The 25,523-nt window shown below is 44.5% G+C and overlaps 1 protein-coding gene across 1 annotated transcript in view; it reads left to right on the top strand.

Moving 5' to 3' along the window:
• sec24a (SEC24 homolog A, COPII coat complex component) overlaps positions 1-25,523 on the top strand; it is a 36,818-nt gene that overhangs the window by 4,196 nt on the left and 7,099 nt on the right. Inside the window, exons 2-17 of the mRNA XM_083792673.1 lie at positions 188-892; positions 5,467-5,631; positions 6,757-6,819; positions 7,512-7,666; positions 8,148-8,338; positions 12,391-12,493; positions 13,276-13,402; positions 14,242-14,351; positions 14,961-15,073; positions 16,086-16,204; positions 17,478-17,533; positions 19,528-19,734; positions 22,122-22,245; positions 22,954-23,112; positions 23,515-23,688; positions 24,150-24,260. Coding sequence (XP_083648799.1) covers positions 188-892; positions 5,467-5,631; positions 6,757-6,819; positions 7,512-7,666; positions 8,148-8,338; positions 12,391-12,493; positions 13,276-13,402; positions 14,242-14,351; positions 14,961-15,073; positions 16,086-16,204; positions 17,478-17,533; positions 19,528-19,734; positions 22,122-22,245; positions 22,954-23,112; positions 23,515-23,688; positions 24,150-24,260 — 2,682 coding nt within the window. The remainder of the gene's footprint in view (positions 1-187; positions 893-5,466; positions 5,632-6,756; positions 6,820-7,511; positions 7,667-8,147; positions 8,339-12,390; positions 12,494-13,275; positions 13,403-14,241; positions 14,352-14,960; positions 15,074-16,085; positions 16,205-17,477; positions 17,534-19,527; positions 19,735-22,121; positions 22,246-22,953; positions 23,113-23,514; positions 23,689-24,149; positions 24,261-25,523) is intronic.

Raw genomic sequence — 25,523 nt, forward strand, 5'->3', positions numbered from 1 at the left:
GGCAAAATTGAACAATGAACATTTGTTATTGGACTTTGATGGTAAAATAAAATATGTAAAGAAGCTCCGTTCACCATGTAGAAGCTCACATTGTATGCTTGTAGATTGGCTATTTGCGCAATTTTGGAAAATAACGGGCACCGAACCTTGCAAGTGGTTAACAACAAAGCGTTGTGTTTTTCTCCAGGTCCCTCACAGAACTCCATGGCACTGCAGCAGCCCCCTGGGCCTGGAGGATACACCATGACTCAGCAGGCGCCATACAACCCAATGCAGGCGAAGGGTCCCATGGCCCCTGCCTCTGGACTCTATAACTCTGGACCCTACCAGCCTTTTCCGCCAGCCAGCAACTACCAACCCATGCCCCCAGCCACTTCCTACCAGGCAGGCCCCCCCGCCAGTTCCTACCACGCCGGGCCCACCGTCGGTTCTTACCAGGCCGCTCCAGGTCAGCCACTGTTAACCAGGCCTTTAATGGGAGGTCTGCAGCCCCATACCCCTCCTCAGTCTGCCAGCCCCAGCCCGGGGCCACGGATGCCACAGGCCACCCCTCCACCCCCTGCCCAGGCAACCCCTCCACCCCCTGCCCAGGCCACCCCTCCGCTCCCCGCTGTGTCTGCCAATAGCTACTACCCAAACCCTCAGCAGCAGCCTCTGGCTCCTGCCTGGTCTTACGGGCCTGCACCCCCAGCCATGGGGGCGCCCCCTCCCATGAGCGCGCCAGCCCCCGTCCTCATGGGTAACCACGTGCACCCGGCAGCGAGCTCGGCAGCCCCGCCGCCGTCGTCGGCAGGGTACATCTCCGCACCAGCAGCTCCTGTACCACACAGCGCCACGCATCCCCCAGGGCCAGGCCTGCCCTCGTCCACCCTCCACGGATACACCCAGCCAGGTAGGACACAGGCCAATGTGTCACTGCTTTATTGATTTAATTGCAGTAAAGTATAAAGCTTTATTATCCCCAAGGGGTGCAATTTGGTTTACAGCAGCAGTAAACTGTAAAAACAGTGGAACACCACCCCACCGTACAATACAATTATAGACATACATTAAGACAGATGTACAATTAACACCTCATCATTGATGGCGTTGTCACCAGAATTATCCTAGAGCAGTAGGGAAGCAAGAAATGAAATGGGAGCTCACGGTCTCTCATTAATGATGTCAGCCTCAAATTATTTAATATCGCTTCTATCTTTTTTCTATAATATCTTTTGTTGAAAGCTGGTGGAAAAACCTCCAACGGAAGGGTGGCAGATTAAACTTGCTTGTGTAAAGGGTGATGGAGGAGTCTCATATGATTATCTGAGCTTTCTCTGTGACTCTGGTTTGGTACGCCTATAGGCCAAAGATCGTTTGGATTTCTCAGAATTTCTCAGTGACCATACTCGAGTCTTGACAATTCTACCCAATGTGTTGTTTCCCCCCCCTGAGATTACCAAAACAAAAGATCATGGCAAAAACTCGGTGCATGAAGTAAATAAACCACTTTCAGCAGATACCTCTTTTCTTTTAAATAATAAAATAAATCTGTGTTGGCAACTTGGCATCAAAGGGCATTTCCAAGGACTGTCAAGTTCAATGATCAATTATTTACCAAGAAATGGCACATGGGAACAGATCGGAAGACTGTAGTGTTCAGATCTTCATTTTAAAATCATCAAGGAAATCTGAACACCTCTGTCGGGTCCTTGGCCTGCAGCACGGTCGACGCTGATCATAGCCATTTCCTTCCCCTTTGCTTCCATGATGTGTTTATTATCTCAGTCTGACGTTGGAGCTGGACATTGTCCCCTGTTTCCACATATTGACCGGGTTGCATGTCCCTCCCAGGCTTTCTAGTTGTACCCAGCATGGACTACAGGAATTCCACTGTGCTTTTCTGTTCACTGTAACATCCTCAGTGTTAATTTACATGGGCATTTACCATCCTTTTTAACACATGGGGCCTTTGTCACCCTTACTTGTATAGGATTTCTTTTTAAATATCCTTTTCAGTTATTGAGATAAATCGGCCTATTCGTCATTGTTATTGACACCTGATGGCCTGGAAATGTACAATTTAGGCATTAGCAGACACTCTTAATCCGAGCGATTTACAGTAAACAAAACATGGTAATACATCAAATACATAAAACTAGTCTTCAAGAATCATATGTAAACACTAAACAGTGAGAGTGCTATGTCTATATCTAATTTACATATGTTGAGCCTTTGCATACTCCTCTAAGGTCGTCGAGGCTAGGGCAAGTGCTACGGGCTAAATCACACTAAATGTAGAACACTTTAATTAGGTACACCAGTTCATTAATGCAAAGAACCTACCCATACAGAAAGTGCAACTCGGTATTTAAAATATCATTTATCATATGCAGAAAAGGCCAAGAGTTTCAGTTCCAGTTCCACCAGCATCAGAATGAGCACTGAGCAGGTGACTGCTCAGTGCTCATTCTGTACTCATTCTGTACACACTCAGTAGATGGTGGTGTTCCAGCATCTCTGAAAGGGCCTGTGTACACAGCACTGGTTCCTCAACATGTGGTCCAGACGATTCTCTGATGTTTCTGGGATTCCCCAGCTAAATCATTGATAGACACTTATGGCTCTGTATGATTGTACAATTGGACATTTGGAATCAAATGGACAAGGGGAAAAGGCCAGGTCCATTTGGTTCTGTTGATAGACTTGGTACACGACACTGAACTCTCAGAGTTAAATTAACACTGGCTTTTACAGTGTAGATTGGGTCGCAGAACTGAAGGGGGACAAACGTATCAAAAGGCGGTCTGTGGCCTAATACATGTCAAACTGTGATAATCAGTGTTGTACAATGTGTAGAGTTTACTGAGAATGAATAAACCCGAGTCCCGAGCCCTCCTCTTAATCAGAGAGCAGGTGACAGGATGGTGACACCTGCCTGATACTCAATAGGTGTGTTACGTTACCTACCACTGAGTGTATATGGAACTTACTTATGGATCATGGTACAATACTAAATTACGAAATCTTAGGTAACGACACCACCACCAACAACTGAATAATAGCATGTCGATGTCTGATAAAGGTTTGTGTAATGTCCTGTTGTAAGATGTCTGTGTTTTGATGAGTTAAATTTATCTCAATAACTGATAAAGCAAAAACCCTTTAATTCTGACACTAACTGACCGTGTGCAAAATGTAACCAAACTGATTTGTAAGCTCCCTGATTCACGTTCTAGTGATGTCTGTTTTTATGTTGTAGTACAAATATGTGCATAGTTGATGCTTGTCTTCAGACGACACCAGAGAGTGAAATGTGATTGGATTCATTGTATAGACATTTTGTCCAGCAGTAGCTGGTGTTAATTAGTGTGCTTTGAAAGGCTATCATGGCTAAACAAATATAGTGTTGGCACTAAATTACATTGATGGCAGAGAGAAAGAGGGCTCTCGACAGCGTCTTTTCACTAGTTTGTTCTATTGAATGGCATCTGTAGAACTATTATGCGCCGTCATGATTTGGAGAGACGGGAAACCAAGGGCAGAGAGGCGAAAAGACATGCACCCAGGTATCCAGCTGGAATCGAACCGGGGGTGATGTGGTCGACACGCTTATCTGGGGGTGACCCCATAGTCAACAAAGACAAACACAGTGTAGCTATAGGGTATAACTGGTTAAGATTATGTTGCTGAGATATCTTATCGTATGTCACACTGAAATTACATTTTAACATTTTAGGCATACAGTACAGATGAGCTGACGGCCTTTTAACAGTATGCCACAGTATAAGCTATAATACCTACATTGCCAACATTGCAGAAACTCTGCTGTAAGACATACAACCCGCATCCTTCAAAGCCTTAAAACACACACACACACACACACACACACACACACACACGTCACACACACATACAGCGCGATATGACTTCAAATCAGTAATCACCATTATTTAATTCAAACCTTTGCCTCGATCACGATTAATGAAAGAATATTTATTTCATAGAAAATGGTGAATATAACAGATCTACCGTACAATGCGACACGCTTGCAGCTATTTTCACAATTTTTGAATATAATATTCTAAATATTGGTTTTCAATATTTTCCCGGCCCTAGTCCATAGGCGAAAATGATAATGGGGAGGTGGGCAGGCGCGTCACTACCATTCACTGTGTGTAGGTGGCGACACCCCCACTCTCACAGATGGGTTCTTTCATTCCCCCTCACTTTTGACCACCCGACTGCACGTTTCTTTTCCACTTGGACGTCGGCAACAAAGTTATTTTTCCCCCTATATGAAAGCCTATCGGCGGCTTGGCCCATTTAAGATTTATTGAATGGCGACTGTGCCATTGTTTATTTTTTTATTTATTTTTATTTTTTGCGGCTTACGCCTTTTTATTGATTTTTTAAGGGACAGATAGTAGGCTGACAGGAAACGGGAGAGAGATGGGGGGATGACATGCGGTAAAGGCCGTGTCGGGTCCGGGAGTCGAACCCGCGGCACACCGCGACTGGATCACCAGTCCGGTGCCCAGACCGTTACGCTACGGCCTGGGCGACTGTGCCATTGTTGCCTAGCCAAAGCATGCCTACCTGGGAATTTTGGCTGGGAATAGGCTAAAAATAGAACAAACAAATTAACGCCAAATTTGGCGCACGGGCATGGTCTCCTCCCCATGCTCACCCCCCCCCCCCCACCTTCAGATACCCTGTGGGGCGGGATGTGTCTGCATGTGTATTGCTGGGACTCGCATAAATACGTCTGTGTGGCTTTCGGCTGAGGCACACGGACACACACACGGCACACTGCCCAGAGTTGGTTAGAGACGAACATTGCAAAGTTGTTGCTATGATATCGGGGAGGAAGCGAGAGAAAGTAAGTTATCAGTATGGCTAAAGGCAGATGTAAAAAGTACACAGTAATTAAACGTAAACACGTTAAGTAACTTAAGTTATCAGTATGGCTATTGGCAGATATAAAAAGTGCACAGTAATTAAACTTTGGAGCTTTGTTAAGAACTCCGTAATATTGGCCCAGGCCGTAGCGTAACGGTCTGGGCACCGGACTGGTAATCCAGTCGCAGTGTGCCGCGGGTTCGACTCCCGGACCCGACACGGCCTTTACTGCATGTCATCCCCCCATCTCTCTCCCGTTTCCTGTCAGCCTACTGTCTGTCCCTTCAAAAATCAATAAAAGGCGTAAGCCGCAAAAAAAAAAAAAAAAAAAAAAAAAAAACTCCGTAATATTATCGGTTAATGCCTGTGTGAAAAGTCGGAGTGATTGGTGCAGCCAGTGAGGAGCTACGACAGTGTTTCAGACATTCATTCAGATTCATTTAGACATTAATTCAGACATTCATTAATTCGGACATTGAGTGAATTATAGTTTGATGGCATGCATCTGGTTTACCGATCATACTGTCCTAGTTTTATGCTTTGATTGAACAAAATGTCATTGTAATGTTTCGTTTGGTTTCCCAGGCACCATTCCCCCACCAATGAATCCCATGGTACCTCACACATACATGCCAGGCAGGCCTTCATACGGACCCCCACCCACTGGGCCCCCACCAACCATGAAACCCACCCCATCCCCCACTGGGCCCCCAATGGGCAATGCCACACCTCCGCCCCCCAAGGCCGATGGTAAGTCTCTGAAAAAACGTGCCCTTTTTTTCCATCCATTTTCTTGCTGTGACTTTGGTGGAATGACGGAGGTACAAATGCATTGTGTGTGTGTGTGTGTATTTGTACTGATGTTGGTTTGTACAGTGACACGGTTAACCCATTCTGGGCGGGATCCCCTTTTGGTGTTAGCATTATGTTATGCTTTAGCTATTGAAAAATAGCAGATCTACGAGCTTGTAGGTCTGCTATTTTTGAAAAATCGAAGAACGACTGACATAGAAACATAGCTTTTTCATAAAACTGTCATTTTCAAAAAGACATTTTTAGAATCTGATCTCAGGTCAGAATGGGTTAAAGAAAAAGCAATACTAACAATTGGGATCCTAGTCATCCTACAGATTATTGTGTCAACTTTGGAGTCAGGTGGACAGTACGTCTGATCGTCTGACTCTGACTTGTCCCCTCCCATCTCTCCATCCATGCTAGCTCAGTATGGGGGTTCTGCTAACAGCAGTCAGTCCCCTGCTGAGCCCCAAACCCAGGAAGGGGATATTGAATGTCCAGGTGTGATCATGTCTATTTACTAGTAGATACGTGTTGTAGTAGTAGATGTTGTCCTCCCTGCCTTGTGCTGTTTTCCCTTGTTATGTCTTAAGGATGCACCGACATCCATCGTTAAGGTTTTGATTCGGCCCCTTAATATGAACTTCTGATCTGTTGCATTTGACTCAACTAATCCTGCCTCGTCATTGTCGGTGCATCCCTAATATGTCTGTAGTTGTGGCTAATCATAATTTTGTTTAGTTTCAACACGTCATATTATGCCATATACTTTTATAACCGTTGACAAACTTGATAGATTAGATGCTGCATAGATAAGCTGTTTTGTCCTACAAGTTCCATCATTTGTCATTGTTGCTTTTTGTCCATCTCCATCTTTTCTTGTTGAGTGCATTTAATAGTAGCACTCCCATTATCCTATAGCTAATTTCTTTACGGTCCTGTTTGTTTGTGTGCAATACGCTACTGGTTCTCAGAAAGGTTACACACATCCATTTTCTTTTCTCCTTGATCTTGTGTACAAGAAGGTTGTGTCGCTGACATTATTCACACTTAGTAAGTCTGATGTTTGTGCTAAAACAGGACATGTGGCTGGCAATGGACCACAACCCCCAAACAGCTTCAATCACATGGATAACAAATTTGGTAGGTTTCTTTTCTTTCTTTTTCTTTTCTTTTTCACCACTATGGCCTATATTAAAAAATGTGCACAAATGGCCAATCTACAAGATCACAACATGTCTCAATGCGTTGCAGAGCATTGTGAGCTTGTAGATCTGCTGTTTTATAAAATGGTATGAATTGAAAATGTTTTGTCTATGTCTGATGCCAATGCCCAAAATAGGGACGAAAGTGGGTAATTTGACTGGTTTCATCCAAAGTATTCATCATAATTTTTCGATTGCGGTCGAGATCATGGATTTCACAATGCCACGCCAGACTTTCCGGTCCTTCATTGCCATCCGCAGTTCCTGCTTACTGATGCATGTGTCCCGACTCCCTAGCGTTGACATCGGGGAACGACAGTTTTCTACCTCTGGTCTGCTTTGAGGCAGGATTCCAGAGAAGAAGGGAAGATATAACCTCATTGTCAGCTCTGTAGCAGTGGCCGGCAAACTGTGTTCTTCTGGATCGGAGTAGTGAAGAAACATGGGGAAGGTTGCCGTATATTAGATTAGTCGATGGGTGGCACTTCCAAGACAGAGTTTGCACTCTCATTAGAAGGCGGGTGTAAGTGCCATCCAATGATCCAACTGTTTCTCTAATTTAGGTTTTCTACAAAAAACCCAAGTTGTCAGCCTGAACAATTTGTGTCTGTACAATCCTCTGTTCTCCAGCCGGCCCACCCCAGCCGGGACCCCCCGGTCGACACCTGGGCCACTACCCGTCCCTTCCTCCCGGGTACCAGAACACCTCGACGCCCCCCAACGCTTCCCCCATGCCACCTACAGCACAGCCTTTCACACAGCCACATCATCAGCCCTACCAACAGGTGAGGCAGCTTGAAGCACGACCGTGTTCTCTTTGCACTCGACTTATGCGACTGTTTACCCTGTCGTTTCTTGACTAGAGTTCATGCCATTTAGTTGCTCTCATTGTACATTTTGCATAGCACCTGACAATATATTTCTGTAATAGTATTGTTTTGACTTGCATTGTGGCCATTGGTACTAGTACTTATAAAGCACATATATCCTATATGTGCTTTATAAGTACTAGAATGTGTTGACCAAATAATGCTGTATGTAAGCAATACTGAAGACAATATGGTGTTGGATTCCAGTTAGCTAATTAATGCCCGGCCCCTTAACTTTCTACGTGTCAATGCCTACGGTATCCTAACTGTATGTATAGCTATTGGGGCTAAGTGAACGGTTTCTATGTTATGTCATCGCGGTCCAGCCTTCTTGGCCAACAGTGAGCTTCAGTAGTTTCTCGTACGTATTAATTCTCATGTTGTGTTGCTCCTTTAGTCCCCCGGTGGCCCTGGTGGGCTACCTCAGCTCAGCCCATCCCTGGCTGCACTGAGCCTCCAGTCCAGCACCCCGGAGTCCCTGAGAGTGGTCAACCTGCTCCAGGAGAGGAGCCTGCTCCCCCAGGGCCCTGTCCCGGCCCCCACGCCCTGCTTACCCCAAGACCTGCAGAAGATCAACTGCAACCCGGAGTATGTTTAACCCATTCTGACCTGAGATCAGATTCATACGAGGTTTCCACTGGACACACACTGGTCTGATTAACCCATTCTGACCTGAGATCAGATTTTTTTTAAATCAGTCGTTCTTCGATTTTTCAAAAATAGCAGACCTACAAGCTCGTAGCGCGCCACTCGGTGGTGCGCTACGAGCTCGAAGATCTATTTTTCAATAGCCAACACCAAAATGGGTTAACGTTAACACAATTTAGACCCGAGGCCAACTCTCCCAAATTTAATATAGGATGCTTGAGTTCTTAACAAGGCTTTCTTTATTTTATTTTTTGTATTGACAAAGCATAAAACATGTATTTATCTTCTTTACACTGCAAACACAATGACCTAATGACTTAACATATGAACCCGTCACATTGTGTGACGGGTTCATATGCCATAGCATAAAGTGTCAATAGTCCCCAGGTGCAACCATTTTACAGGACTTTGATTTATTGATTGAATACTTTATTATTCATAAATGATAGTCACATTTAGGCTAATAGGATAATACATAAAAGTCCTGCGCACTTGTTTCCATTGTGGTCCTATGCATTGAATTCACCAACACAGCGTACCGGTATTGACACATTAACAGGTCATCAACAAATAACTATGTACAAAGGAGAAATGCACCTCCTTTCGATGGGACATGAAATCTACCTGCACTTGTAGATAGATAGATTTTTTTTTCCCAGGCCAGTTTAGAAAGAAACCAGTGTTTGATTCACATCTTTTTGTGGATCGTGTCGGGGCATTCCACATTGGGGAGGCAGACTAGTAGCATAAGAAGTTTCCCATGTTTTTTGAGTGGTGCAACCACTCCAAGGAACAGCAATGTCCGTGTTCACCTATGTGTTCACCTATGTGACGTTGGTTAATGAGCCAATGACTAGTACCAGTAGGGGCGCTGTTGTGCCAGAAACAGAGAGAGAGATTAGTGCAGTATTAGTGCTGCACTGTTGCCTGCTAATGAGAGAGGAGGGGGGGGGGGAGAGGGAGAGAGGAGAGGAGGAGGGGGGGGGGGGGGGAGGGCAGTTGCACCACTCGGTTCACACAGGTGTGATTTTTTTCTAAGGTTGTGGTTGCTCCCTCTGGTGTTATGGGTGTCAGAGAGATGAAGTGGTCCCGCGCATCCCGGGCTAATTCAACGGTTGCTCGAACAAAAAGAACATCCCACATTATGTTACAGCCTGTCAGGACTACAGTATATTCAATGGCATTATGTTACAGCTTGTCAGCTTTATTTCGTCATTGGCTTCGTAAGCTTTGCGTGACATCTGTTCCACTGAAGAAATATAAGCGATAATGTACACATTAGGACTACAGTAAGAAGCAGTCAGAATCGTAAAGTTAAAAAGAAATTTTATTTAGTTTGCACAGTTCCCATTGTGTAATTTCTTGGTGGTAAGGAGATAAATAAACATTGTGAGGAATGTTTCACTGGACGGTACATTTGGACGGATTTACGGAATGGACATGTTGCTGTTGCACTGAAGCACGAGATATATGCCTTTGAACTGGAAGTTTACTCGAATCGGTTTACTCGAATCAGCGCCTCTGTTTTCAACACAGTGTCTTTATGCCGGACGGATTTGACCTCAGAGACAACTGGAGATCAATGGTGGAAGTACAATGGGCCGAAATATGGGGGAGGGGCCGCACGGCGCAGGAGAGAGGGCCACACAGCTGTGCTGATAGGACATCTCGTCTACGTCTGGGGAGGGGAAAGCCCTCACAACGACGTGCTTCATGCATTTGACGTGGAAGCCCAGAGCTGGTCCAAACCCAGGGTGTCGGGGAGCGTTCCAGAGGGGAGGTATAACCACTCGGCTTGTGTCTTGGCAAAGGTCATGTTTGTCTATGAAGGAGACTTGTTGACAGGATACATTTACACTAGTAAGTGTATCTTACCTGTAGACAGGTTGGACACCATCTACAGGTTGGACACCAGCACGATGGTCTGGTCTTCCATTAACACCAGAGGAACTTCCCCTCCTGCTACATGCAGTCACTCATCATCGGGACGAAGATGTTTGTATTTGGAGGCACCACTCTGAACTACATCAGAGTGTTTGACACAGACACCAACCTCTGGCTGGACACTCCTTCTGAACAGCTATTTATAGGAAGATGGCTTCATTCAGCCTTTGCCTACCATGGAGAGCTGTACATAACTGGTGGCAACACCCGGGACATTACCTCAAGTGACCTGTGGAAATTCAACCCAGAGAGCTTCTCCTGGACGAAGCTTGTGCCCAAGGGGAACGGTCCGTCCGGGTTGAATGGAGTGAATGCGAATAGGGATAGAATGTGCTGTTGCATAGTGGGAGGTCGTATCATCCTCTTTGGAGGATACAGAAAAACCCTTTCTATCTTAGACTTGAGTCCTAGCCTGAAAACGTTATGTAAGCTAGCGGTTATTCAGTGTGGTGTGGACCAGTCTGAACTCTCACATGGCATCAGGTGGGAACTGGCGGCCATGACTAGCAACAGAGGTTTGGTTAACATAACAAAAGTTATCACTTATCACAAATAATCTTTTTGGCTTTAAGCCCTGTTAACACCTAGTCCAACCTGGTCAGCATGTTCATAGAATGTTCGACCAAACTCAATTATGTCATCCAAAAGTAGACTAACGAGGTCACCCACTGCAGGTCCGCCAACACCAGACCCATTAACCTCTGAAATGTACCTGGACTATTGCACAGGCCAAAAGGCATCACATTAAACTCGAAAAAGCCTTGGCGCGTAGTGAATGCTGTTTTTGGCCTGTCTTGGGGGTCCATCACGACCTGCCAGTACACACTGGCTAAGTCGAGAGTGGAAAACCAACACGACATACTCAGGATGTCGAGGGCATCGTCAATGCGGGGTAAAGGGTACGCATCTTTACGAGTCAAATCATTCCATTTTCGAGTAATCCACACAAAAGCGGAGACTTCCGTCTTTCTTGCGGACTAAAACTACAGGGGCTGCCCAGGGGCTGTGAGAGGGCTGGATAATGTCATTCTCTTAACATTTTCTTTACCTGCTCTGAAACCTCATGTTGTAAATGGAGTGGGACACTCCATTTACGCCGAGGGGGCAACCTCACTGGCCTCTCTTCACCTGTATCACTCTGATGCACAGTGTACTGAGTTCTCCCCAAGTCATTGTCCCCGCTTCTGATTCTGGTACAGTAAAGTAGGATGACTGCCAACTCAGGGGCCCCAAAACCTTTCTGTGTTAACCCAAGATGGTCTAACAATGAGTCGGTTGACCAAGATTCAGGTGACTCCTCCCCCTTGTCTGCCATCCCCATATGCTCTGCCCTTTTCCCCACCTCTGTCAGTATGCAATGTGCCCACTTTTACCCCGCCCTTCAAAGTGAGCGCCTCGTCAGTGACATTGATGACCCGGACCGGCAGGGAGCCCTGTTCTACTATGTCTCCCACTCTACCTTCGATGATCGTTTCACTACGGGGGGGGGGGAATTACAGTGTCCACAGGTACTGTGACGACTTGAGGCCTTCCCAGGTTTGCCGGAACAATGAGGGGAAGGTGCCCATTATCCTACATGAACTTTTCTCAAAATCCACTACAGCTCCGTACTTGTGGAGAAAGTCGAACCCTAATAAGACCTCCTGAGATGGCACATACATGAGAAATAGCACAGAGGAGAGGGGGGGGGGGGGAGTTGCACTACTCAGTTCACACAGGTGTGATTTTTTTCCAAGGTTGTGGTTGCTCCCTCTGGTGTTATGGGTGTCAGAGAGATTAAGTGGTCAGGAGGTGCACGCGCATCCCGGGCTAATTCAACGGGTGCTCGAACAAAAAGAACATACTGCAAAAGAGAGAATAAGTTGAAAGCTCCCCAAAAACGTTATTTATTTGTGTTTTTTACCCTGCCTTGGTTTTTGGGGAGCTTTCAAGACGGTGTGCAGACTTATTCTTTCTTTTGCTGTCAAGAGAGATGAAGACAGATTGAGAGCTTGCCAAGGTTTTGATGCACCACCACACTGACACCACTCTGTTCTGCGTCTCTCCAGGGTGTGTCGTTGCACGCTGACCAGCATACCTCAGACTCAGTCCCTGCTCAACAAGGCCAAGCTGCCCCTGGGCCTGCTGCTACACCCTTTCAAAGACCTCTCGGTAGGTAACACCACTATGCACACCACACACTGTAATGCTGCTACACCCTTTCAAAGACCTCTCGGTAGGTAACCCCACTATGCACACCACACACTGTAATGCTGCTACATCCTTTCAAAGACCTCTCGGTAGGTAACACCACTATGCACACCACACACTGTAATGCTGCTACACCCTTTCAAAGACCTCTCGGTAGGTAACACCACTATGCACACCACACACTGTAATGCTGCTACATCCTTTCAAAGACCTCTCGGTAGGTAACACCACTATGCACACCACACACTGTAATGCTCCTACACCCTTTCAAAGACCTCTCGGTAGGTAACACCACTATGCACACCACACACTGTAATGCTGCTACATCCTTTCAAAGAAAGGGTGTGCGACCCCCACCCGGGGGGGGTGGTCGCGACCTGAATGGCTGTAAAATGGAAATTAAGAGTTTACGATAGTACACATACTAGTGCATGCAGAAACTTTCCTTAATGATTATATCTGGTGTCGGTATTTATTTATGATGTTTTTTCCCTGCTATTATTAAGGTTATTGTAGCAGCCAATTTGTATTGGGGGTAAAAAAAAGTGTACCTCTGCACATGGTCTAAGAACCACTGCACCCTTAGGCTAAGCTTACGATTTTGTAAAACATACAGTTTTGTTAAACATACAGTATTTGACTAAGCATGTGCCTCATTCCTGTGTTATTCAAGGATAGAGACGCGTCATTTACATGTTTTACATGTCAATTATATACCCTTTGATTTTTATTTGTCTGGGCAGCAACTTCCTGTGGTGACGTCCAGCACAATAGTCCGGTGTCGTTCCTGCAGAACCTACATCAACCCTTTTGTCACCTTCCTGGACCAGAGGAGGTGGAAATGTAACCTCTGCTTCCGGGTCAACGATGGTAAATATCAAATGAGCGTCGTCGTCTCTACCAAATACCTGTTTCTCTAATCTGTTTGTTTTTTAACAGGTTAACAGGTTCTAGAATTCAAATTATAAAGAAATGACAAAAGAGCAAGAGTGTCACAAATCGGTACATTACTACTTACTTATTCTAAAATAAACTGTCTTTGCTCCTTTGTCTTTTCTTTAGGGTACAGGCTGCTTTACTTTACTATTGATCCGACTGTCATTATAGACCGACAACCTATCCCCAAACCTAAGGGCCGATTCATACTCCTATTTTACAGCTGTAGTGCCGAAATGATTTCGTCAGACATTTTCAGTAGCACCGAAGAGACGACTTTAGGACGGTACCCCCCCCTTCCCCGAACCTCAAATGACGTCACATTGTAGGCTCTACAGAGCCGAACCAACTTTTATTCGGCGTAGGAATATGAATCGCGCCTAACCGCAAGCACGGGAGCAGTGCATGTTCGACCGCATGTCCGACGGTTGTTTCCGTATGTAGGTTCCGTTGGTGTGTCCAATCTGCGTGTGCATCCCTTGAGGGGTTTTATTTGTATGCCTCACATCCACATGTCCACAATCCACATGTGTATTATGGATGAAATGGCTTTAGCTGATAAAAGAAAGAAATAATAAATAATAGTTCCACAAGCTGATTGGTTAGGCTAATAGTATTATCTCAACAATGGCTGTTGCGGCTCACACAATTTAACCATCGTACCGTGCTGTACCCATGCATGATGATGCAGCATTCAAACCTACGGTATGTAACATTTTACGACTGGGACACTGACCTCGTGCAATCCTTGTCCTTTATTTTTCTGCCTGCAGTACCCGAGGAGTTCATGTACAACCCAGTTAGTAGGCAATATGGAGAACCGCACAAAAGACCTGAGGTTCTGAACCCCACCATCGAGTTCATCGCTCCCTCAGAATATATGGTATGGTTTTGCTTACCTGTTCCTGTTGCGTGGCGTTATGGACGGAAACTGAACTGTGCTTGATTGATTCATCAGTGTTGGAGAACCAACCTGTTTTGTTGCTATGATTCATGAGATATGTTGTCTGTGATGCAGTTATTACATTATTTGTTTTGATAACATGGTTTACCGAGTGTGTGGCATGGTCCATGATTGTGTTTTTTTTACATACACATACACAAAGCCTTTCAAACGTGAAGCGATATAACGTGCCTATAGTTCATTTTCAATGAGACCTGTGTTTTTGCACGGACCACTGGGGAGCAGTCGCGGTGCACAACGCAAGCGTATTTACGTGAGCGCGGTCCCGTGAATTTTTTTGCGCGTGTTGCTCGTTTCGTGCACACGCCCCCGCGACTCACCAGACCTGGATACTGTTTCGCTTTTTTTTACGCTTGCGTTGTGGCGCCCCCTCTTGAGCAGACCTGGAGGAGACCTGTCGTTGATCCAGGCAACAACGCCTGTGTTCCTCGCTTCCCGTTTGAAAAAGGCCCTTACTGTCAAAACCACACTTCGTTCTCTTGTGTGTTTGTTTGCCTTGACTTAATTCTATGAATGTCTGTCCCACAGCTGCGACCGCCACAGCCTGCTGTTTACCTGTTTGTTCTCGACGTATCCCATAATGCAGTGGAGACGGGCTACCTGGACGTGGTCTGCCAGTCCTTGCTGGACAACTTAAGCGCGTATGTCCATCCTCAGTATACGTACAATGTCACTTTGTTAAACATGTATTGCGTTGAGTGAGACAGCTGCCAGTACACAAGACTTTGTTTGTATGTACTCTAGACCATATTTATTTATGTGTAGACCATATCTAATTTCCTCTGTGTTATTCAAGTATGGTTTACACTTGTGTAGAAAACTGGCTTTTATCATGTCACTTCATTATGCATAGAAAACTACGTTTATTGAAACTGTTGGACACACAGTCCAACAGTTTAAGTTTCAAGTGTGCTGTGATGCAAAGCTCACAATCAAAGCTCACATCACAAGCTCTTCAATTGAGAACATTATAAATAAATAGTCTACAACACTAGGACAAAAACATAGATCGACATACAAGCAAAAGCAAGTTACCCCAAACCATCTCTGTTAACAAGCTATTGTAGAGATTAGAGAAAACACTGCTCTATCTGCGGCAGTAATGTTCTCATAATTCTAGTATTGCTTGCAATGGTATACTCCCCGTCTCTGAGATATGTAGCTTTATGTCAAAACAGATTTACAAGCTGTTAAAATAGGCTTTTCATCATCAGCACAGAAGTGGTAGTCTGGATGATATACTGCTGTGTGAGACAGAGAGTTCTTTGATACATCAGAAAGTGGGTCAACGTTGTCTGTCAGTTTGTGTGTGTGTGTGTGTGTGTGTGTGTGTGTGCGTGCGCGCGCACACACACACACACGCCAACACTCTTCTGTCCTTGAAACTTGAAAGAGATAAGTATGCTCACAAGAATTCAGGGATCTCCCTGTTCGTTCCATTCTTGTGAGGTTCTTTCAAGGACGGAGAGCAGGGATATCCTGGATTTTTGCTGCTACATTTTCAGCAAAGCGAAGTCGCTATACGTTAGGGGTCGGGTCAAGAATGAATGTATTTCTGTCTGCCCTGACAGTTGTGGTAATACGGAACATATTGGTTTGAACGCAGGGCACACGCACCTCTTTTATGTGTCTCGCTCCTCTCGTCTGCTCTAGGCTCCCTGGAGACTCGCGGACAAAGGTAGGCTTCATCACGTTCGACAGCACCATCCACTTCTACAACCTCCAGGAGGGCCTGTCTCAACCACAGATGCTCATCGTGTCTGACATCGAAGGTGAGAGGCGGGTCGACGGCGAGCAACGTTGTCCTCGTTAGGCTTGCATACTGAACTCTGTGCTTTTTAAGGGTACCTCCCATATTTCATTGTACCTACAGTTGGGCGGCTGTGGCTCAGGAGGTAGAGCAGGTCGTCCAATGATCCCTGGGTCGGCGGTGCGAATCCCGGCTCCTCCTCCTGTCCACATGTCGGAAGTGTCCTTGGGCAAGACACTGACCCCTACATTGCCTCCAATGATTTGGGTCAGTGTGAGCTCGCCACCATTGGTGTGTGAATGTGGGAAGTGAGGACGCTGGCTTCACCTCCCAATGTATGAATGAATGAATGAGCACTTGGAAATGAGCTATAAAAATGCATTTCATTATAGTGCTTATTCACAATGATCCAGTTTGGTACCCTGCTTACTTACTTAGGCCTTTATATTCCTTTCGGTTCCCTGAAAGCAGGTCAAAACAGCTGACATCTGTTTTTCAGTTCTTGACAACCGTTGCTCCGACTGACTTTCCGCCAGGTGTACGACCAAGTGACCACGTTTGAGGTCAATCGGTCGTACAAGTTATACCTGCGATGCACAGATTTTGTGAATATTTAGTAGGATTCCCAACAAACATGTTCTAAAAAAAAATTATAACAATGTTGAAAGTTTGGAAATGTGGGAATGTTGAATGTTACCCAGCCCGACATCAAAGCTGTTCCACTCGAGCCACATGCTGCACTTCAAACATCCGGATACATCAGGCAGTCAGAAAGTGGCCTACTTTCTGGCTTCCAATTAAGAGTTTCACAAATGTGAAGTCTCCCCAAACACTACTGTGGTCAAAGTGAATTATGAAATATTCAGAAGTAGTGCCAGCAGTCACAGTTGACCCCCCCCCCCCCCCCTTTTCTCTCCTTTTATGCCATTTTCGGCCTGCTTGGTTAGCTCTGAATTTAGTAGCATTATGTACAGCAGCTTCCACGACTTTCTTTCTGTCTCCAGCATAGTGGTTGTCAGCATGTTTTATGTGTTAGATCTCCCGTTTAGATTCCCCCCATAACTCTCGCGAGACATGGCCAAAGCATTTCCGGGGGGGCCCCCAACCAAAAACATTGAGAACCAACGCAACAATGTGACTTCAATAGCTTTATTGCTAATAAATATCCCATAAATGTGTATGTATTTGTTTCGATTAATCTCGCCATGAATGTGGATGTATTCAACAGGTGGGTTCTCTGTGCTGTGGTGTGAACAGATGTAGTCTGAATGGTCTTTTTTCCCCTTGCTCCACAGAAATATTTTTACCTACACCAGACAGCCTTCTAGTCAACCTCAATGAATGCAAAGAGGTGAGGAAACCCTTTGAGGAACCCAGAAAAACTTAACTCTTAAACCCCAGTGGGGGGGATCAAAAACATCGGAGTTGGAACCTGAGACCTTGACCAGCCCCATTTACCCGACGAGAGCTGTTCATGAGGTGGACAGCCTCATGGCCAGGACAGGCTCAAGAGGTTTTAAAGGACTGACGATATAGTTTACCACGGTCTGTTATAGGTGTGGTGTGCCATCCGCTTGAGTTAGAATTATTGTTTTTAATGGCCCTTAAATCAAGCTGTACTGCATACTGTAATGTTGCATGAGTGAGCTACCATAACCGCTCTCTATACCTGTATTACTTAGTTCTAGCCGATCTACAATCTCGCGTGTCACAAAGCCTTTTTTCTTTGTTTGTACATTTTAGATTGATTGAAAAATGTATTCACATTTGTAGAAGTGGGTACAGTTCAAACGAAAGTACAGGACAATGCAAAAAAAAAAAAACTGCTACTGAGGATATAACCAGAAAAACACTAGAAACTTGTTTACATCAGGGTCCTCCATTTTGAATTCATCAGAACATTTTAAGACGTACAAATACACACGATTATGAGGAAAAAGTGACGATCTTTCATTTATTTCTTCTAGCCTATAATGACATGCCCAAAACCTTCAAATAGACTGATCTGGGATGTGGTGCATGGCTCTGTGTACAGCTTTATTCAAGACAATCTCTGAGACTGATTTGATTTGATTCGAGAACAGTGAGTTGCCATTGTCCATTGAATGCTGGATAATGGTCTTCTGGTCTTCATTACAAATGTAATTTAGTACTATTACACATATTTCATATGTCCAGCCCAAAACCTTATAGATGGGACCATATAATATAATAAGGTTTATGATGATGTTCATAGAAAAGGTTGATTGTAGGCTGTGTGGTTTGGTGTACTACTGTACTCTGTCTAAAAATGTAGGGGCATTTACCGTATAAACACTTTTGTGTGTGGGGGGTGGGGGAGTGCTTAGTTTACCAGGCAGTGCAGCTGCAAATATGAATTGGTCCAGCAATGCAACAAATTATTTCACTCCACTGCCTTTGATTTAAGGATCATTTTAAGATGTTGGGGGCCATTGTTAATCATGTCCCCCTGTACATGTCTAAGATACACTCAGTGTATCACCTTTCTGTGTGGAGTTTGCATGTTCTCCCCGTGTCCCCTAGGGTAGGTACCCTCACAAAAAACACGCAGTAATCCTGGTCACTAAACTGCCTCCCCCTGGCCAGCCGGGGCACCTGATGGAGGGGAAAGGAACTGGTTGTAATAACGTGTTCCTTCCACGCGCTACGTCCAACCAGGGAAACTCCCCTCTATCAGGTGTAAAGGAGCAACTTGGACACTCAGGCATGAAGGAAGCATGAGTTCAAGTCCGTTGCTCTCCCCTTGTGCCCCATATATGGGGACTAGGTTGGCGGAGGGTGTGTAGAGCCCAGGATCACATTAGATGTTTGACACAGGGGTGAAAAATGGGTTACAAAATCGTGAGATAAAAAAAATATATATAAAAAAAAAAGAAAAAAGATACACTCAGTGGTGTAATGGAGATCATTATTTTGTCAGCACCACATCACGCGGACGCACCTACATGAGTGCGTGCGCACAGAACAGCTGATAGCCTAGCCTAAATTGTTTATTGTGTATGAGAGTTTTAGACACACAAACACAAAAGTAGACTTAAAGTAATCAGATAAACTTCTTTACTGTGTCGCAGTAGCTAAACTAAAAAGTTTGCTTTGTACGAATCTCTTCTTTGAGGCATTCTTGTTGCGTGCAGAACACCTTTTTTTGTTTTGGTACCACGGCATGGTACTGCGTTCTACGACCATGACACCACTGGATACACTGCACAGTAATGTCCTCCGGTGTTCATGTTATCGCAGAGAGAAATTAAACCAAATGGACCTGAGGGAGAGAAGCTGACGGGATGATCATTAATAGACTTTCCCCACTTTGTCTTTCTCCAGCTCGTGCAGGACCTGTTGAAGAGCCTGCCCCAAATATTTGAGAAGACCATGGAGACCCAGTCGGCACTGGGTCCGGCCCTGCAGGCAGCCTTCAAGTTGGTGTCGCCCACCGGAGGTCGCATGTCCATCTTTCAGACGCAGCTGCCCAACCTCGGGGTGGGGGCGCTCAAGTCCAGGGAGGATCCTAACCAGCGGGCATCTGCCAAGGTATGCGGCCCCGGATAGGACAGTTACTTTTCTCATTGGTGGCATCCATAGATTAATCACAATTTCAAGTAAGAAAGGGTTTTTCAGCAGGATTTATTTTGCTTGCCTGGTTTTGATATGTATTAAATATAATAAAGTGGAAGTTGGAAGTTGGAACAACAACAAATATGCCAAGACTCATAATGGCCGTTAATCCTCATGATTGCCACATTGCGCACTTTGGTAAGTGACACAGGGAGAGTACTTGCAGTCAGTGATTAGATAAATATTCCAGTCTTCATAACAGATTGCTTGTCAGTGTGTTATAATTGGTATACATGTTGTTCTCTTATTGTAGACAATAACTGCAGCTAGTTTAGTTGCTCATTTCCTCTTGTTTTCTCATTAAGATCTCATTAAGCTCACTATTATCCACTTACTCTTAGCTTATTAGTGATCCATCTTCATTATGCCTCATTTGGCTTGTTCTGATTAATTTTGTGCGTGCGTGCGTGTGCGTGCATGCATATGAGAGTGAGTTGTAGTCCTATTTAATTAAGGTGGTGGCTTTCAAAATGTTAGATGCTCCACTCTGTAGCACTAGCTACTAAGTAGGGTACTTAATGAATTGTTCATTAGAAACCTCAGATAACCCGTTGAGGGTCACTGTAAAGGCTCAAGTACTAGGGCTGCTACTCTGAAGTCCCAAATGTTGCTAAACTATTAACATTTATCAGATGTCTTGACTGATTCTGTATCCTGTCTTTGACTGGATTTGGAAAGTGAGAAAAAGTATGAATCTGTTAGTATGTGAATGTGGGGAGTGAGGGACGCTGGTTTTCCGCTTCACCTCCCTATGTATGAATGAGTGAATGAGTAAAAATGCAATTCATCAATTCATTATTATTATTTAGTCGGACTATAAATTGTGCAAATAGTGGGGTGTACTTTTAAATTCTGCTTTGTCTTTATGTGGCTTCACTCATTAACCGATTCCGTACATAGGACGTTGCCACACGTCATAGGGACCCCCACTGACGCGTACATAGGACGTCTGAGGAGGTCCTAGCGCATATATATATACCCCTCCCATTAATATTGCTAGCCAATTACAATGTCACGTCACCCCTGTGATCATGTGTAAGTAATTTGGGGATTTATCCCCCCAAAAATCATTTTTCTGCAAGAAACTGTAATTTTTTTTGCATTTGTGGCGCCCCCTTTGGATGAAAATGGAATCGCTTTTGGCTTTTGGTTGATTAAACCACCCGGGACATCTGATTCAAATTTGGGATGGGTTGGACATTCCGTTCGTGATTTGTGGCATTTTTTGTAAAATGGGCCCCTCCCACTAACTTCGGACGATGATTGTGGCCGAACGATATCCACTATCAAAATTCCGCCACTCGAGTTTTCATCGGAAAGGTCCAGAGATCATGTGTACAGATATTTGTGAGATTTGGACAACATTTGTAGGAGGAAAAGCAAAAAGTGTGTTTTGGAGAAAATTCAAAATGGCGGAAAATCTATCATGACGCAAATGGGTGTGGTCTATATGGGGAAATGCATCATGACCCAAGGAATCCAGTGAAAAAGGAATTTTGCGGTTCAAGAGTTATAAGCCAAAACGTAAAGTGGGCTGTTATAGCACCACCATGAGGCCAACCGATAACATTATAAGTTAATTCATTTTAGTAGTTATTATGAACCTACCCTCCAAGTTTTGTAACTATAGTGCTTACAGTCTCCTACTTGAATGTGATTAATATCAATTAAACTATACAACATTTCTCTTAGCAAAATACAAGCACACCATTCGGATTTATTTCGGTCGATTTGACATATGGCTCAAGTGCGTAGGCCTACAGTCAAAACTAGTAGGGACTAGTAGTGCGCCAAACTTTGTCTTACTCCAATAAATAATAAAGTGTTGCAATTTCAAGAGTCTGGTTGGGCAACCACACTAATGATACCGGGCGAGATAAGAATATTCTGAATTCTTTCCTTTTTTTGTCAGTTCGCCTTTCGGCTACCCTATGCTACGCTCTGCACTAAAATTAGCTTACCATTGACATAGCTGTTAGCGCGGCGGAAAGAATGACTCTTCTCCTCGTCCGTCTCTCCCGCAAAATATGAACGCTTTTTGGATTATATATCGTATAAATTAAAACGATCACAATGTAAGCTAGCAATGTAAAGTAAACTCTTTTTTTAGTAGATTGTTTCCGGGTCGTGGGTTTCAGAGTAAAAGCGACCAGACAACTCTGGCACCCCAGAGCTCGTTAAGGTGCATTGTGTGTGTTCAAGGTTACTTATATAATGGACCTTTGTGACTCGACCGCCTTTCCCTGTCTATTGTCGTGGTGCTGACCTTGTTTCCCTGTCTGTTGGGCTTTTCTTTTTCAAAGGACATCCAACACTTGTCCCCGGCCACGGACTTCTATAAGAAGCTGGCCCTGGACTGCTCTGGTCAGCAGGTGGCCGTGGACCTGTTCCTGCTCAGCGCTCAGTACTGTGATCTGGCGTCACTAGGTGAGTCCTCGCAGGCAACAAACCACCCCGGCAGTTTTGTCAAGTATTTGATAACTTTTTGGTTACATTTGTATTTTTTTCCACTGTCAGTTGATGCTTCATATTTGTGGAACACAAATTAGACGCCATCTAAGATTTACCAATGGAATTTCCAATTAGAAAAAAATAAATAACACTGTGATCTAGGCGGATTGCGCCCTCTAGTGCCAATGATGTCAGACTTCGGTTCTCTATATATTATCTGCTCTTAGGCTGATGAATACATTTTTCTGACGCACGCACGCACGCACGCGCACACACACACACACACACACACACACACTTCTATTTTAAGATGGCAGTCAACCAAAAAGAAGAGTTGAGTTGAAGGAGAGTCAGATGGTTAGGGGACAAGTGTGTATGGGGGGGGGGGGGATGTAAATCTATTTTTATCATTTGGAGAGAAACATAAGAAGGTGTCTTATGGCCCAGGCGGTGGCGTAACCGTCTGGGCACCCGACTGGTAATCCAGTCGCAGTGTGCCGCGGGTTCGACTCCCGAGCCCGACACGGCCTTTACTGCATGTCTTCCCCCCATCTCTCTCCCGTTTCCTGTCAGCCTACTGTCTGTCCCTTCAAAAAACCAATAAAAGGCGTAAGCCGCAAAAAATATATAAAAAAAAAAGGTGTCTTAATTCCTGCGTCGTCTGTTCTCCCTCTCATCCCTCAGGTTGTATATCCAGATACTCTGCAGGGAGTGTGTATTACTACCCCTCCTACCACCACCAGCACGCCCCCGCCCAGGTGGAGCGCTTCCAGAAGGACCTGAAGAGATACCTGACCAGGAAGATCGGCTTCGAGGCCGTCATGAGGATACGATGCACCAAAGGTCCGCCAGGGGGGGGCGCCAACGGTTAACCCGTTTAGGCCGAAATGTTTCTAGGCCTATATCACTCGATATTTATATGTCGAGGAACCCCAAAAATGATCTGTAATTGGCCTTCGAGACCCCCATCTGAAAATATGTTGTTCCAGGTACCCTCCAGAAGCAAAGATTTGAGTTAAAAACGTTCGTTCTGAAAAAATATATTCCAAATTTGAGGCACATTTTCACGATTTTTCAAAAATAGCAGACCTACAAGCTCGTAGCGCGCCGCTATGAGCTTGTAGATCTGCTATTTTTCAATAGCTAAATTATAACATAATGTTTAAAACACCAAAAGGGGTTCCCGCCCAAAATGGGCTAACTGAGTCCGTCTGTCCGTCTCTGACCTCCTCTTTCCCTGTGCAGGCCTGTCCATCCACACGTTCCATGGGAACTTCTTTGTGCGCTCCACGGACCTGCTGTCTCTGCCCAACGTGAATCCAGACGCAGGCTTCGCTGTTCAGATGTCCATCGAGGAGAACCTGGTGGACATGCAGGTGGTCTCCTTCCAAGCAGCGCTGCTCTACACCTCCAGCAAAGGTACACACACACACACACACACACACACACACACACACACACACACACTTGTAAAGAAAATGATGTAATGTCCACACACGATACGTCTTATCCATTTTAGACTAGCCCCTTTCGGAACCCTGAATACCTTATTTTTTTTTTGTATTTGGGATGTCTGTATCCAGGGTGCCTTGAAAGTTAATGGCTTCTCGCTGGTACCGACATACAAGATAGGTATTCAAGGTTCTGAAAGGGGCTATGTACTACCAACTAGCCGCATGAGAACTTGTGTATTGTCTTGTACTGTACATTGGGATCATAGAAATGAAATTAAATCAGAGTGCATCACTAGATTCAATGTTAGCCTGTCTGTTGATTCTGTTCTATTCAGCATAGAGCTCTTTTGCAAGTCAGTAAAAGCCTGTATACATTTTCTTCATCAATTAAATGCATCCTACCTTTGCTGTTTCCACATCCTCAAGGAGAGAGAAGGATCCGTGTTCACACCATGTGTCTCCCGGTGGTCAACTCCCTGTCGGACATCTTCGCTGGAGCTGACGTGCAAGCCATCACTGGACTGCTTTCCAGCATGGGTATGGAGTGTACCACACGTTATGATGCACTGCAAATAAAGCTTCTTCTAAGAGACGATGCTTGATAAAGTAACGATATATAACTCTGATGATGTCAGCGGCCTTGGACGGTTGAGTCCAGACAAACCAAATGTGTGAAGTTGACCCCAAGCACTGTCTATCAGGTCTCTTCTGTCTTGACCTAACATTAAACCCACCAAAACCATTCATAACCATATGAATAGTCACTAGTGTCTTATTATTAGTACTCAAGCTAGTATTTGTACTAAAGCTTTCCTTGAATTTAATTTGTTTACAAAACGATTAAAATGACTCTAACAATATAAATTATTAAAATGTTAGATTTGTGTAATAATTCAAACAGTGTTACATGCTCATTCTGTTGTCGAATGACTGACCAGTAGTTCTCAGACTGGATGAACAATTTCATTAGTTGTTGAAGCGTTTGGTTCTGATTTGGGACTCCTTTTGCTTTTTCTACCTCATCTTGTTGCAAAACTGTGACAGCTGAACCACCCGTCCATGGCAGCAGGCTATATTAACCCATTCTGACCTGAGATCAGATTCTAACGCACAGAAGAATGGTGGTTCTTTAATGCATTCTGACCTGAGATCAGATTCTAACACACAGAAGAATGGTGGTTCTTTAATGCATTCTGACCTGAGATCAGTTTGACAGTTTAAAAAAATAGCAGACCTACAAGCTCGTAGCGCGCCACTCGGTGGATTATCTTTCTATCAAAACTCTACTTTTCTGACGGCCACAAAATATATTAGATTAACTTCAAAGGTGGTTTTGTAATCTAAATATAATCCTCAATTAAATTTCACTTTAGTTTCGAATGGCTTGGCTTTTTAAATAAATAAATTGTTATGTTTTGAAACCATGGCTGATAAAGAGAGAACTAGGAAACCACAAGGCATTTGAAAACTGATATATGTGCTACAAACAAAACAGTGCTACTGTGTTAAAGGGTTGTGATGTGTATGGAAATGTGAAAAGGATCCCTGGCTAATAAGACAAATATGCCTTAAAGCATTATACTTGCCCTCTATAACTTCAATTTAAAAATGAAAAAACCTTAAATATTGTATTTCTTTCATAAATAGAGAATCTTTTACTCAATACGAACTGGTCCCGTTGCAAGTTGATGATGTCATATGTCCATGTGTGGTCCAGCCCTATGGACTATATGGAATGCATGTGCTAATAAAAAGTATTTAAAATATTGCTTTGATGCTCATATTATCCTTAGGAAGTAT

The sequence above is a fragment of the Protomyctophum parallelum genome, assembly GCF_964188405.1.
Source record: "Protomyctophum parallelum genome assembly, chromosome: 1".
NCBI classification, from domain to species: domain Eukaryota; kingdom Metazoa; phylum Chordata; class Actinopteri; order Myctophiformes; family Myctophidae; genus Protomyctophum; species Protomyctophum parallelum.